This window comes from Elgaria multicarinata, chromosome 19 (genome assembly GCF_023053635.1).
Source record: "Elgaria multicarinata webbii isolate HBS135686 ecotype San Diego chromosome 19, rElgMul1.1.pri, whole genome shotgun sequence".
Lineage (NCBI taxonomy): Eukaryota > Metazoa > Chordata > Lepidosauria > Squamata > Anguidae > Elgaria > Elgaria multicarinata.
The window spans coordinates 20,433,892-20,449,739 of NC_086189.1; the positions used below are offsets into that span (position 1 = coordinate 20,433,892).

The window sequence follows — 15,848 nt, forward strand, 5'->3', positions numbered from 1 at the left end:
TTCCCGCTAAGGAATGGCGCTCAACTTGAAGTGACGAGAGCGGTCTCCAAAACTGAGCCGCGCTTTGCCTTCGGAACTGCTCCAGCTTCTCAGGGACTCTTCCCAGGCCGTTGCGATGTTCTGCTCCTGCGTCGTCACGAAGTCGCCATGGCTGCATTTCACAGGGCGAGCGATGCATGCTGGCGGCGTATTCAGAACATGTCTCTGGCCCCGCAGAGGGTCATGGGGACCACGCCAGGGCCTTCCACGGTGTTTGCATTCAGAATCCTCAGCAATCCACTGATTTTGCTTCACACGGATTTGAGTGCCGTTTTTTTTTATTATTTAAAAATGTACTGGAGTTGTAGATGTTGATGTCGCATTTTAGCATGTTGTATCGTATATTTTTCACTGTTGTGAATCGCCCAGAGAGCTTCGGTTATTAGGCAGTACGGAAATATAACAAATGAAAGAATGTCCGTCTTTGGTTCCTCTCCTGGCTTTTGTTAACAGCATTGGAGTACTGCTTAAACAACGTGGTTTGCAAGGGCAATGAGGAATGGGAGTTCCGTGCCCAGGCCATTCGTGGGCTTGTTGCACGTGAATCCTGTCTGCATCTAGAGGTGGGCCTGTGCCTGTGGCCTTTCGCTTTGGGGGCAAAGGAGCGAGTGCGAAAGCAAAGATAACTTTGCTGAACCTTGGTTGCTAGAGGGCTCAGTTGAAACATCTTGGCAAGCAGGATATATGTTTGGGGGACACAGTAGATCAGAGATATCTGGTGTAATAGATTTAGCCACACTAACGTCTAGTTTAATTATTAAGGGCAATTATGTATCTGGTTTTCTCTCCCTTCGTTCATCTGACGTGGATCATTTTTGTAGATCTCTTCTGCTACTGTGCAAGTTTATTAGCAGGGTGGGCCCTGCTCCTTCCTCGGTCATCTTAATTTTACAGCTCATATTTGTCCAGTGAGAAAATTGGAGACGTCCCTCCCTCCTCCCATGGACAGAACTTGCTTTTTCCTTCTGTTCGGAAGGGAATTTCTTCCCCCCCCCAAAAAAAAATTGTTCTTCGTCGGCCGTAGCTCATTGAGAATGACTGGAAACTGGCCATTGCCACACCGGTCTGTGTCACATCTGGATCCAGATGGTGATGCAGAGAGTCACTTAGCGGTGAATTAAAATATCGCTGGGAGACTCCCTATCCTTGATTGCATCATGGCCAGAATCCATATTCATGTCTGGATCTGTTATCTGCTTGAGCGGCCCCACCAGAAAAAACACCATTCCAATCTTGATAACATCTGGTTTTAACTTAATGTGTGTATGTGTGTGTTGTGTGTGTGTGTTTTAAAGCTGGAGGGGAAAACATGAATCTGGATAACCTTTTAGCAATATTATGGGATGCGGTTTGTATTTCTCTGGGAAGTCCTCACCTGTTTCCTAAGGAGCGCCTGCGGGCGTCTGTTACCGTGTGTCCCTGACACTTCAGGCAATGTTCATGTGTAGAGGAGGAACATGGGTTTATTATTATTATTATTTATTTATATAGCACCATCAATGTACATGGTGCTGTACAGAGTAAAACAACAAAATAGCAAGACCCTGCCGCATAGGCTTACATTCTAATAAAATCATAAGAAAACAATAAGAAGGGGAAGAGAATGCACCAAACAGGCACAGGGTAGAGTAAAACTAACAGTATAAAAGTCAGAACAAAATCAAGTTTTAAAAGCTTTGGGGTGGGGGGTGGAGCTAAGAGTCACCGTGCCCCACAGGGAGGTTGTGCTCATGCTTAGGCCCAGGGGAATTAGCAACCGGACTGCAAACTAGAGCAGCCCCGGCAGAAATTCCCCCTGGAAGGGATCCTTGTTCTTCTCTTTGACCTCCAGTCTGGGAGAACAGCGGTGATGTGGGTCGGGAATGGGGGCTGAGCCTCCTCCTCTGGGCTGGGGGAGAGAGAGATGGAGGAAGAAGGAAGGGAGAGCGGAGAGAGAGAGAGAGAGAGAGTCAAAAGGAGTGCAGGCGGTGCCTCTCCTAGTGTGGAGCAGAACTTTCTGAGCACCAACTCGTCTTTCTACCTCCCCCCCTCCCTTTAAAGTCAGACATTTCCTGGGGGGGGGAGGGGGGCTCGGCGGCAGGGCCCGTTCCCTCCTGCTTTTCCTCTCCGGCATGAGCTAATAGCCCAGGAGCAGGCCTGGGGAGAGCAGGAGCCGGATGTGGCTCAGCGGGGTGCAGGTGGGGGCGGCGGGGGGCTTTCATGCAGCCCTCTGGCGTTGCCACTTTACAGCCGTCCTCCTGGATGCTTCCTTCGCGTCTTCTGGGAGGTGGTGGTTTGGGCTGGGCTGGGCGAGTGGGTCCTGTTTCCTTCCGCACGGCAAAAGCTGGATGTACCTGCCGCGGGAAGAAGGCGGCAGGGAGATTGCGTCCCCCCCTTTTCTTTGCGGCTTTCCTTGTGCCACAGCGCTTGTAGGCCTGGGGCAGGTTTACATGCTGCAGTGCTACAGATCCTCTACTGAAATACTCAATTAATTAACAGTTACAGGTACAACGAAAACAAGCAAGCAGCAATGAGTAAAACAATGAAAAGCAGCAGTAGGCTGTCCTGCCCTGGCAAGAACAGCCTGGAAATGAAAACACTCCAAAGGAAAGAGAGAAACAAACCAGAAATAGGGGAAACAAGCCATGGTTTGTTTGCTCATCTGCAAAAGGAATCATGGCTAAAGTGACAAACCATGGTTAACCTAAACCACGGCTTAGTGTTATGCGCAAATGTAGCCAATATAAGGCGGCTTCCTGTGTTCCTAGTTATTCCGTTGGTTTAAAAGTTCTTCCAGCTGCTGACAACTGGCATGATGTTTCTGCAGCTGGAAGCCAGAGAAACCCACTGGAACCCCCTCACGGGCAAGGAGGGCGCTTTGAATTTGCTTGGTCTCGGCCCTAGGCAACTCGTCTCCGTCAAAATGAGACGTGGCTTGTCAAGGGGATAGCTCCTTTAACCCTGGGTGCCGCCTCCCCCGGCAAACCTTTTCAGAGCCCTCCACGGATGAATTTTGCATCACCTTTTGCTCATGACACCCTCAGCACGGAGACGGAAGGAGTTCTTTTCCCGGGCCTTCTCTGGCATGGAGCGGGGACAGGCAAAACATGGTTTGGATCTCTGCGGCATCATTGTAGGTGTCGGAGTCCGTCGAAGGGAAAACGGGAGCACAGCGTTTAATTAAGGGTGCAGAAGCTCAGTCTCATGGGCCAAACCCATCCTTTTGGGGTGGGGGCTGCACCCTGGTTTCTCCGCTTGCGTGCAGTTTTCCTCCATTCTCAAAGGTCAAGATGCTTCTCTGGCGGTTTCATTACTGGCAGAAAGGGCTGCAGCCTGAACTCTTCTGCTGAAGCCCTTTTTCATTTTCCCAGGCATTTTAGTGTTTCAGTTTTCTGTTTTAAATCTAGTTTTGTATTTTAAAGCTTTGCCCTCCTGCTGGCTTCCATGGGGTTGTTATTTTTATTTTTTATACTGCACTTTTGAATATTTATATTGTATTTATCGCCTCGTGTTTTATGGTTGTAGCTGTTGTGAACTGCTCATTGGCTATTGGGTGGTATAGAAATGTGAATGAATGAATGACTCAATGAATCTTTCGCCCCTCCCACCACTGGGATGCCCCCCACCTCCCCACCCAGGGATTCTCTGGAGTGGGATTTGTCCTTCAGGGTGAAAGGGGTGCAGAGACGCCCTCTTGCTCTACGAAAAAGGTGCCCCATTGGTCCGGCAGCAGAGCTGCCCAGGAATATATTCTCGATGTAAGTTCTTTTGCCAGCTGCAGAAAGGGCTTGCTCTCGGGAGAGGGAGTGCGCCTTCTTCCACGCGTGTGCGAGAGAATGCCTCTTCTGAGGCAAACGTGTTTGCCCACCTCCAAAGGATGCCTCTTGATTCAGAAGGGCTGTTTTGCTCCTATTCAAATGCCGTCAAGGGATCGGCTGAAATGTCTTTAATGGAATGACAACCCATGTGCAAACTCTGGTGGAGCGAGGCCGGCCTCCTTTGCGTCAGGGGTCCTGCGTCCATCAGCAGTGCAGGTATCGTGGTGTTACCAGGGCCTTGCCCTGCCTCTCCGTCCCATGTGCTGGCTCCCAGCAACGTCCCCGTCCCCTCTCGCCTCCCTCTGCCCCCGGTTGTGCCAGCTGCTGCGTCTTTCTTCTTCTTCTTCTTCTTCGCTGTGACAAGCAGGCGCGTGTGAACTCCCACCAGAGAGATTTTTCTTTGGCTCAGTGACTTCTCGGCTGGTGCCTGCAGTGAGATAAGCGGCAAGCCGTACATCAGCGTCAGAAAGCGCCAAGGAGAGTCGCGTCCCACATCCGTCGCCGCCTTTATCTCGAACGGCAAATGCTACCGCCTCCCTGGGCTCCGTTTCTGAGCCCCGTGGCTTTGGAGCTGGGCCACTTGGCCGTCCATCCCTTCTGTGCTGACGCCTCGTGCCATTTGATGTCCCCAGTGTGGCCGTCCTCTGAAGCCTCCCCCCTCGCCCTGCTGAAATCCCACGGGGTCTTTTCTCTTCTAAACGCCCCCCCCCCCGGCTTTGGATCTGAGGCTTCTCTGCCTGTATGGAATCGCAGCCCGTCGATCACTGTGTTTGCCTGCTGTTCCCTTCTCTCTAAGAATATTTACTGCTTTATTAAATTTTGCTTGGAAAGACCTCAGACATCCCCTGTCAAAAGCACTTAGGGTAATCGAGCCAGTGAAGCCCAGCGTTCCTGCTCCCAGGCTTGGCTTGCAGGAAACCCTACCGTGGGGGTCAACCCTTTGCATCTCCAGCCAAAGGAGAGCCGCCGAAGCCGGCCGGGACAAGGAAAAGCTCCCTTCCTTGAAGCTGTGCAAAGGCCACCGTTCTCCTCCTTCCGGGTGCTGAAGCCCTTTCAGCTCAAGGGCTGGATTTAATGGTGGAGAAGCTGGGGGGCGCGCGCGCATATTATGGTGATGGGCGGGGCCAAAGGCCCGGAAGGTGGGGCAAAGGCAAAAGGGGTGGAGCCACAATGCAAACGATGCCAGCGTAGCCATTTCAGGCCTTTAGAAAGCTGGGAAGCCACCAAATGATTGGCTGATGGGGGAAAGGGGGCGGGGCAAAGAATCTCAGCATCTTTTGAATCAGGGCTCAACCATCTTGATGCAGGAAATTCTGAGCTGGCCCAGAGCGTCCTTCATTCGAGGACTTCCACATGGAGGTTGGGCAGGGTGGGTCAGGGGCGTTTTGACCTACACCTCCCATCATCCAACACCATGGGCTAGGATGGGTAGCGCGGACGGAGTTGTAGGCCAAGTAGAGGGGTCCCTGGGCTAGGCCATTGGCTCCTTTGCAAGGCCCGCGGTCTCTCTGCCCCTTGTCATCCCCGTCTTCCCATCGCCCGCGCAGCCCCCTCTCGGACCTGGGGGCAGACATGCCCCGGGACCCCCCCATAGCCCCAGGGAGCTCAGGCACCTGAAGGTGCAGGGTTGGCCAACTGCCAGGCACAGGTGCGCCCATCTGCGGAATCAGGACTCCCTGTGAGCAAAGGCAGGCTCATGCCTGAGGCTCTTCCTCCGATCAATGTCTGTGGTTGCGGGCGCTTAGTTCCTCAGGGCCCCTGGGCCAGGCTCTCTCCCTGTGTTCCTCCCTCCGCGAGGCTCCCTTCTCACCACCAGGGCCTCCTCCCCCTCCTGGGATGGGGCCCCTCAGCAGGGCCCCCGGCCTCCTCTTGACGCAGCAGCTCCTGGCCAACCCCGCTCTTCTGTGTGTGGACGTTGGGACGCTTCCTGACCTTGCCCTTGGAACGGATCCTGACGGATCCCCTGGGCCTTTGTCCCTGCGCCGGGGCAAATAGGACCACGGAGCCTGCAGTGAACCTCTGAGTTAGACCCCCTGTGTGTCCGTTGTGAGCGTTGCTCCCTTTGTTTTGAAACCAAACCCGCCTCTGCGCACTGGGACAGCACAGGAGTCTTCAGGCCCTTCCGCCTTCCAGGAAGGCTCGCTGCGTCGACTCGGCTGCTGCCCAAGACACACGTTCGATGGATTGCAGGTGTTTCACATCTGTGCACATGCGCACGCCCGGCTTACCAACGAGAGCATTCCCCCCCACCCCAAGCACTGTAACAATGGCTGGGAGGTACCGCCCCTGTCTTCTAACAAGCTCTCTTCGGATCTCTAATTGATTGAGTCTTGGGAAGTCAACGTTTCTGCCAGAGACAAGACGCTGCCTGTCCATGGCGGCTGATGGATCTCACGAGTGGGCAACCTGCCAGCTGCCTGGCTGCGGGATGGATTGTGACAGGGAGCCATTAGGCCAGGCCTGGAAAACGCTGCTCGCTCCACGCAGCTGGTGAGCTGAGATGGACGCCTCTTCATACGGCCGCTTGTATTCTTCTGCCCATTCCCAGCCTGAGAATGGCGGTGGGGAGACCGTGGCGAGGAGCGACGACGGAGGCACATCCACAGGACGTGGTATTGGGCAATTACTTTGGCTTTGACAGACCCGTGCAGGCTGGCATGTGGAGAATGGCTGGTCCCAAGGCGTGTAGGGCGTTCCAGGTCCTAACCCGCACTTTGAATTGTTTCCAGAAGCAGACCGATAGCCAGTGAATAAAGGTGTCACAGGCTCCCTGTAGCCAATCCCTGACCATATTCTGAACCAGCTGCAGTCCCTGAACAGTTTTCAAGGACAGCCCCTTGTAGAGCACATTACAGTAGTCCAGCTGGGTTGTAACTAATGGGTGACCATGGCCAGATTGTTGACCAGGGAAAGGTAGCAGAATATTTATACAGGGCCAGCCAGCCAGGAGGCAGGGGGGAAATTGCCCCATCCCTCCTTTCCTACTGTCTCCAAGGCACCTTTAGGCATCTCCACGATCTTCAGGTACCTCCTCGAAGCTGGTCCCCGTGGTTTCTGGTTCAAGCCCCAGCATCCAAGATGCCCCCTGGTCAACTGTGTCGAGGTGTGTTGATACTTATGAATCTCCCCAAAAGGTGGGAATTGCACTGCGGAAAAAGAGGACACACCTTTGCATCAAATAAGCCTCTGCAAGTTTATATGTACAGATGCCAATTTAGCAAAGGTTCTTGTAGTGGGGTACAAACAGTGTGTGTCTCATGGGGGCCAGGTGAGCTGTTCGGCCTGCCGTTGGGATTCGAACCCGTGACGTCCAACAGTTCCGATAGTTCTCCCAGCAAAAGATGCCTTCCGATGGAGGACTGTCCTCTGCAAAGGAGGCTGACTGGCCACTTTATGCTGCATCGGTCTGTGCTTTACAAATCTGCGTGGGAGGAATTCGGAGGCTGCAGCAGCAGCAGCAGGAGGAGGAGTTGCTCAGAGCTCCTGCGGAGCGGTCCCGGTCCTAAGCTCCCCCCTCCGTGCCATTATGTTTATAGGCTAAGCCATTAATTTTCAAAATGGGAGGTTAAAGGATCCCGAGGAAATAAGCAGAGGAAACTTGAGACCGGCTGCAATGCTCAGATGTGGAAAGCCAAAAAGAAACCTTACCTGCCTCGGCTGCTCTGCTTTGCTGCGCTGGTGGGGGAGATACAGACCCCACCAGCCCCGCCTGCCTACAACTAGGCAGTTCACATGGAAGGGCTGCTGTGGCGGTGGTGGTGGCCAGTCTTTTTGTCTGGCGGTGTGGCTAGTCCTCAGGAATCCTTCGCTTTTTATGTTATAATGGAACGGCTGTGGAGCAGGGACATGTGCCAACCTGTGTGCAGCTGTGGCAAAGCTCTCTCTCTCTCTCTCTCTGTCTGTGTGTGTGTGTGTGAGTGTAGGGTTGCCATCTGATCAAGAAGAAAACAATGTGGGCTTCTCTTATGCCTATTGACCTTTTTTGGTAACTTCTTGCCTGATGAGATCTGGCCATCTCAAAAGCTTGCACTTTTTTTGGTGACCTTTTAGTGGGCCTGATAGAGGTATTACACTAATGTCGACTTTGGAATTTTGGACTTGCGTTCCATGCAGCAACCTTTGCTTTTTGAGAAATCAGGAATAGTATGTAAATAAATATGCTGATGTCGCAGATCAAACTGATACTTGAAGGCACAGGAACCGGGGTCTATAAAACAAACAAAGAAACGGAATGCGTGTTTTGGAGTTAGGTGTATTGGCCGTTTAATTTAATTTTGCTTCTGAATCTTCTGTTACCATCTTCTAGCGATGGCTTGCCTGCAAGGCAGCCCACCAAAATCTTATCTGTTTGCGTTTGTGCAAACCGGCCTTGCGTTCATTGGGAGCGAATCCATTTCTCTCGCCTGATTTCAGCATGTTAAAGACTTAGGGTGCCTTTTACGGGGACTCAGGAGAGATCCTCGCCTGCAAGCGGTCACAGTCCATCAATCCATTACTGCACTTGTCAGAGGCGGAATCACTCTTGCTAGGAAAGTGGGGCGGCATTAGCACTGGCTACTGATCCAGAGGCCCGGTGGATGCATTTTGACCAGGCGCCAAGTCTCTGGGGAGCCTCCCCCTACACAAACACTTCCTTCTCTTTTTGCAAAATACAACTGAGCTAGAAGAAGAAGAAGAAGAAGAAGAAGAAGAAGAAGAAGAAGAAGTGTGGCATGAGTTGGTTGTCCACATCTCAGGGAAAGAGAGACCAAAGTGACCAAATTGGGGCATTGCTCCATCCCTTTGGTCACTTTCCTGTACCTTTTTCCCGCTCTAGAATGTCCTTACTGAGATGTGGACAACGAAATCATGCTCTTCGTGGGGCTGCCCTTGATGATGGCTCAGAAGCTGCAGCTTGTGCAAAATGCAATGGCCAGATAGATAACATGGCTTTTTAACAAAGCCGTTGATGGTTAAACTCACTGGCACATTGGTTTAACTGTTTTAATTGCTTTTACTTCTTTTAAATTATATATTGTTTTAACTTGTTTTGTTTTTAACTGTGCATATTTATTGTTTTATACTGTGTGCTTTTATCTGTACGCCGCTCTGAAATCTTAATGATATAGGGTGGGATATAAATGTTTTAAGTATAAATAAATAACAGGGACAACAAAGGCTGAATACATAACCAGGGACCCGCAAGCAGGACATGGTGCAAAAGCACCCTCCCACCCATGTTCCCCAGCAACTGGTGTACATAGGCTTACTGTCTCTCCCAGCATTTCCCAGCCAGCATGTTTCATGTAAATGCATTTTTCATTCCCTCATGAATCTCACGAATATCCACAGAAACTTGAATCCCTTTTTTTCTTTTTCTTCTTTCAGTTTCTCTGCCTGAAGAACATTCGGACTTTCCTCAAAGTGTGTCACGACAAGTTCAACTTACGGAACAGTGAGCTGTTTGACCCCTTCGACCTCTTTGATGTGCGGGATTTTGGAAAAGTAAGTCTGGTTTTCCTTGTGGTTGTCTTTCCAAACAAAGGTGGTTCAAGCAGGAATTTAGGGGAACCATTTGCAAATCAAGGTGTACAAAGTCAATGTTCTCAAATGTCTTACGTCTGTTCATCAGGTGTGAGTTCCATTCCAAATGTGAATTGTTTTCTTTGTCTTGGAAAAGAGTAATTCTTGGGACCGTGGAGTATCTTAGGAAGGGTCACTGTGTGAGTCTATTGGAGCAAAACCAACTAAGAAGCTTGGGACACCTGAAAAACTAATGAATTTATCATGGCAGAAGCTTTCATGCAACTGCAGCCTGTCAGAAGCATGAAATGTTGTCCTGGGTTAGAGATATCTATGTATCTACAGAACTGGCATGTCAGGGGGGACTGAAATGCAGCAAGTGATCATTACTCCCTTATTTACAGTGTCCGTTCACAAAGTTGTTGGGTGATCATGCAGACATCCTTGCAATAGTGTGCTGATTAACATATGCAGAGTAACAAAAATAAAATGTACAAAAACCTTGGTCCTTTTTCAAGCCAGAGGAGATAGAGTTGAACGTCTTGGTGATTGTTATTCATCTGTTTTGCATTGAACTCCATAATTGAATTTCCTTTGTTCAAGAATGGCCACCTTGAGGCCAATGACAGAGTGTCATGGGAAAATGCCTCCCCCCCTCACTGCTTTTTGAATATTGCCATTTCAGATGTCAGTTGTGGGTCCACTTCTGCTTTGGAGTGGTAGAGACTGGCCTGCTTGTCCCGTGGTAGAAGCCAATGGGGCACTGCTGGCAAACGGCGGCATAGATCCCTCTGGGAGATGAGCAGGTGTATGAACCCTGATGCTGTGGAGGGCATCATGAGCTGCTGTGGTCATGTTGCCAGAATCGATGTGGGCACAGGGTCAGGGTCAGGGTCAGCTTCCTGCACCTCAGTTGCATGTTCTGCTGTTGCTGGTGAGTAGCTGTTTTAGGCTGGGCAAGGACTGGCCTAGGACACGAGGACTGTATGAAGGGAATGTCCTTGTCCAAGGTGGGTTGGAGATCATGGTCAGGTTTAAGTGGTTTCATCCGGGACCTGTCAGTGGCAACAAGTGGCGTGCTCTTGTTTCCGCTTCCGGGTCTGCCCTGTAGTAGATTACTCCCAGGTATCAGTCCGGCTTGTTGACATGAGTGGGTGGGTGTTGTACTCTGAGAAGCACCTGGTTTAAATCCTTACATTTTGAGTCACTGTCGGATGAGTCTGAAGAGATGCGTTTGTATTGTAGGTCTTGGCTGTAGACAATGGATCTTAGGAACAGAAGCAGAGCCCCGATGCTGGATCAGACCATGGGTCCGCTGTGGCCAAGCAGTTGTCTGTGGGAAACCCAGAAGTAGGACATACTGCCCCCCTATGCCACTGACCTCCTGATGAAATGGCAATCCATTGACAAACTCTCCCAGGTAGCATGGGTGTTGAGGTCCTCTACAGCAACATCCCCCATAAAGATGGACAATGAGCCAACCAGGACATCAGTGCTGGTGGTGCCACCAAACTTTGTACTGATTTACAATTGCTTCCACTTCAGGGTGAATGTGTATCTTCAGGTCACACGAAATGCCAATGTCTTCATGGCTGACTTGGATCAGCTCCTGTCCTCCGATGGACTGGCTGGGTGATGTTTGAGAAAGAGTCAAAGGCAGCCGGTGTCTCAGCGGAGGCGAGGCAATTGCCCTTTTCCCCCTCTTCTTTTCCCCCGATGGAGAGGGAGGGGCACTCTGTAGTTGTCCAAGGTGGGGGTTCAGCTCTTGCATAGCACAGTGCCCCGCCACTTGAGTAGCAAATGCAGGGTCAATTATGCGCATTCAGGAAATACATGCAAAACAGCATCATTTTCCAAAACTGATACAGATCACAGAATTCAGCGCTCTTCTGTTTTTGGTATCAAGCAGAGCACTAGTTAACCAAGTGCAAGAGGAAGGGAGAGAGTGTAAGTGCTTTTGCCTCTTTGGCTAAAGAAATGGCCACTGGTTTCTTCCCCAATGTATTTTCAAGGAATATGCACTCAGTCAGCAATTCATGTCATTTTACTGCCTGTCATAACGGGGTGGGGAGATAAGCTGGGAAGAGCAGGCGCCCACTGTAGGCCTGAATGTTGCTTCCACTCCACCCCACCCCGCCCCAGTTGCAAATAGTTTTGTGGACAGCAAAGGCAGCCTTTCATTCCGACGCCCAGAGGGCAAAGGCACAGGCAGGCCGTGCGCAAGTCAGGGGTCGTGCGCAGGTCCTTGCTTGCACACAGGCCTGCTTTGCAGAGAGCTCTGGCTTAGCGGGGTGGGGGTGGGGGGTGTTAAAAGCCCCCCCTCCAATCCAGGTTTGCACTGTACACCCACCTTCCCAAGCCTAGTGCTCTGCAGATGTTCTGCACTACAGCACCCAGCATCCCTGAGCATTGTCTGTGCTGGCTGTGGCTGATGGGAGTGGAAGTCCCAAACATCTGGAGCACATAAGGTTGGCGTAGGCTGCCTATACATCTGTGGGTGGCACAGGCGTGGGGAAGCCGGGCCGCTCTCCGCCTGGGCTACTTTGGGGCCCGTTTGTCCATCTGTTCCTCATGGCTCGAGGCAGAAAAGCAAAATGGAGACCCGCAGCCCCGGGGCTCCGCATAGCAACCCCTCCGTGCACGAGGCGGAACGGCAGCGCGGGCCACAAGCCTCCAGCTAGCGACAGCCAGGGGCAGCATAAAAGCGGGTGCGCAGGCTGGCTCTTCCCTTTGCCTCAGCTGGCATAATGAGCTGCGTAGATAAATATGGATTCAATCCCCCCGGGGCCCTTGGCGGTGGTGAGGAGCTGGAAGGGGGAGCTGAGCACAATTTTCGGTGGCTCTTTAAGCCATACTCTCATGGTTTCTCTTCCAAGGAGCTGTAATTCTGGGTACTCGTAAACTTAGCAGAAAGGGCTCTTTTATCCGTCTCTCTCCCCCCTCCCCCCCGTTCCTTTTGAACTTGCCAGGAATGGTTTTAAAAGAAGCAATTTAATGACTCTGCAGTTCTGAATGATGGATGTGGCGGGATGTCGCTATGAAAACCTGGAAGGGGAGGATGGTTGAGTCACGAGTCAGCGAAAAAAATTAAGATGCTGAACAGCCCGGCGATTGAGCCAGGGGTCTCGTGGCTGTTTTTCCTGGCTGCTGCCAACCTCTGCCGTCAGGCTTTGAAGTGTTTTCCCTTTGGATGTATTTCTGGAGCGACGTGTGTGCGCTGGGCACACCCCTGTGCGCAGTTTCCTTGCGCCAGGGGCCGTTCCGCTCGGAGCGGAGGAGAACCCTTGTCTCCGAAGCACAGTGGTTTGGGTTGGGAACCAGGCTGTGCATATGCCTCCACACAGATGCAGTGCAGAATTTGGTGTTGTGTACAGAATTCCCGAAAAGATCTCAGATTCCATTGAGAAAGAGTAGATAATTCCTGCTGGAATCTCAAGTTTGACGTGTGGCAAAATAGGTTTTTGAGTGTCGAGGAGGCCTTTGGGGTGGGGGCAGACGCACCTTTAGGTGTCGCTCCTTGAGAGGAGCCGTGCTGGAGCAATCCCAGAGCCCATCTAGCCCAGCATTCTGCTCACACAACGTGAAGAATCTCGTGCTTCGAAGAAGCCCACAAGCAGGAGATGAGTGCAGCAGCAGCAGCACCCACTCACCCACCCACCCCGAATGCGGTCCCCGGAAGCGCCTCTGATACGGAACCGGTCCATTTGCAGAAGGAGGTTCTGGGTCCCCCTGCTTTCAGGTGGCAGCAAATGGAGGGACTTTTCCCGCACGCTTGCAAGAGGCATCTCAGTCTGAGCACCGGCTCGTCCCGTGCTGTCAAGTGATGACGTGGTGTCTGCGTGGAGTTTGCTGCTTCCTGCCTCCCTTTTGCTGTGTTGTGGGTTTTAGCTTGGGCTTGTGTATGTCGGCCTGCCTGCCCGTCGGTGTGTTTGTGTAAGGGGCAGGGAAGTGGGAACGGCACGGCACAGTGTGTTGGTTGGCAGCTGCAAGGCAGGGCAAAGGAAGCATTGCCTCCCGTCCGCCCACGGCCCGTCTGCCGGCGGTGCAAGCGGTCCTCTGGATCCCCGTGGGGAGGGATTGCTTTTGCCGGCTTGCCGGAGCCAAGGAAGGAGGCCAAAATGCTCCACGGTCTCTCCTCCCCCATTTGCAGCAGGAATCTCTGCGACCTAGAAGGCCCGGGCAGGGCCTGTGCATCACTGAATGCAGCTGATTGTTGGGTGATGATTGAGGAGGGCCGGCTGGAAAATTTCTGCACGGTTCAGGCTCTGTGCCTGTTGGTTGGGACCAGAAACGCCTCTGATGTCCCAAGGAGCAAAGTTGTTCTGGCAAACCCCAAACACTCTAGGATTGTGCCGTTTCCCCTCTGTGTGTGTGTGGGGTGGGTGGGGGCAGGAGGAGTTGAAATATGAGGCATCAGTTATTTGGACAGGGATTTCCAAACTCAGATGGCCAAGGTGTGCTCCCCGCCCTCCGAATTAAACATAGAGACCTGCTTTACTCTTGCAGCCGAAACTCTTTGTTTTTAGAGCATGCAAGAAGAAGAATCGCTTTCAGAGGAGCCCGTGCCCTCTGGGTGTCTGTGTGAGTTATTGATCTGGTTGTGCCCCTGAACTGGAAGGAGGCCAAGCTGGGGCAATAATTCATGCAGAGGCACAATGGGCAGCCTCCGAGGACAAATCATTCTGCTTCCCCTCTGCTTTGGGAATGATCAAGTCTGGAGCTGTGGCGGAATTACCTACTCTGGGCAGACCGGAAGGAAGCAAAGCCAGATTACTAAATAATGCAGAGAGACAGCAGGCAGCCTCCTCGGCAGCGGGTGGGTGCTTGGGGCTCACGGCCCTTTGAACGACTTTGGGCGTGCAGCTCCTTGAACAGCTTAGCTTATTTCTCCTGGCAACGCTTCACAGTTCTCTCCTCAGCGTGCAGATTGGAAATGACCGACGGATGTGTTTGCCTAAAGCGCTCCGTGTTGCAAAACGCGGTTTCTCTCGGTGTGCAATTTGGGTTACCTTGACTGAGAGTATAAACAACCGTGGCTCTCTGAGGTCCCCGATGTTAGACTGTGTTTGAAGTTGCCAACGGGAAGGTGGGATAATACATTGAATAAACAAACGTCCTTGACTCATGAAGAGCTCTTGCCGTGCGGTGGAACGCGGAAAGAGGTCTTGCGATTGCACAGTTGAACAAACACAGGAATCTGTAATTGAGTCATTATTATTATTTTTAAAGCGGGGGGGGGGATGGACTTCCGCCGTTGACGTTTGAGTAGTTTGAGCTGGAAACATCTGTTCTGGAGGCAGCACCTGCGGAGAGCAGCCCCGTCTGTTTTGACCAAACTTGGCTTCTCAAAATGGAAGGGCAGCGGAAGGGACTGAGAAGCACTTTGCGTCTGGCCGAGCCGGCTGCCTGGGCTTCTTTCTTCAAGCTGCCGCCGCCGCCGTTGGCCTCTAAGTAGATTAAGTTCTGGGATCACAGGATTACCCAGAAAGTTTCTCCACTTAATTTGTCCTCTTGCCAGACAGGCGATAAACTCAAAAGCACTTTATTGACATGTACTGGGGTGGGGCTGGGGGCATTTAACGAATCAACTCCTCTGTCCACCAGTGTTTCTGGTTTTTTCCTTGGGGCACCAGTCATTAATATTCAGCTAAACTGGTTTCCTGGGGAGGCCCTTCTCTTGGTCACACAGCGACTGGAGGCACACAGGAGAGGAGGGCCTTCTTGGTGGCTGCTCCCGAACTCTGGAACTCTCTGCAGGAGGAGGCTTCGTTGGCTCCTTCTTTGTTCTCCTTCCAGCAGAAGGCAAATGTATTTTTACTCAGGCAGGCCTTTGGCATGAAAGCTGGTCTGTTGGGTTGGGTGTTGGTTTTATTCTCTCATAGTTGCATTTTTATTTAAAAAAAATGTTTTTAATTGTTTTATGATTGTTTTAATTACGTTTGCATTTTAAATGATGCCTTTTATTGCGGTTGGCCGGCTTGAGTGCGGTTTCCAAGTAGAAAGCAGTAAGCCTGTGTGCACCAGTTGCTGGGGAACATGGGTGGGAGGGTGCTATTGCACCACGTCCTGCTTGTTCATCCCTGGCTGATGACTGGTCAGCCCTTGTGTGAACAGAGTGCTGGAATAGATGGGCCCTTGGTCTGATCCAGCACCAGGGCTCTTCTGATGTTCTTAAAGACAGGGGTTACACAAAACAAACAAAAGGAAGAAAACAACATTGTGAAGATGAGGGATTGCAAATTGAAATGTTTCAAATCTGTGGCCCGCGCAGAGATCTGACCATGCGATCTTGTATGTTTCCCTGGAAGTGACCAGGGCGTGGGGTGGGTGGGTGTCATTGGCAGGCCCCTTAAGGACTAGCCTCCCCGTAGACGTCTGCTGATTGGCCTGGGAAGGGCTCTCTCTGTGTGTGTGTGTGTGTGTGTGTGTGTGTGTGAATGAATCTGCTTGTACCACTGTTAGCCACACAACTTCCCTTTGCCCCAGGCAAAATGCGCCATCAGAGTCTGA

General features: G+C 51.7%; 1 protein-coding gene across 2 annotated transcripts in view; it reads left to right on the top strand.

Moving 5' to 3' along the window:
• Window positions 1-15,848, top strand: part of VAV2 (vav guanine nucleotide exchange factor 2) — a 112,740-nt gene that overhangs the window by 19,994 nt on the left and 76,898 nt on the right. For both annotated transcript variants that reach the window (XM_063144802.1, XM_063144803.1), the window contains exon 2: window positions 9,204-9,320. In XM_063144802.1, coding sequence (XP_063000872.1) covers window positions 9,204-9,320 — 117 coding nt within the window. The remainder of the gene's footprint in view (window positions 1-9,203; window positions 9,321-15,848) is intronic.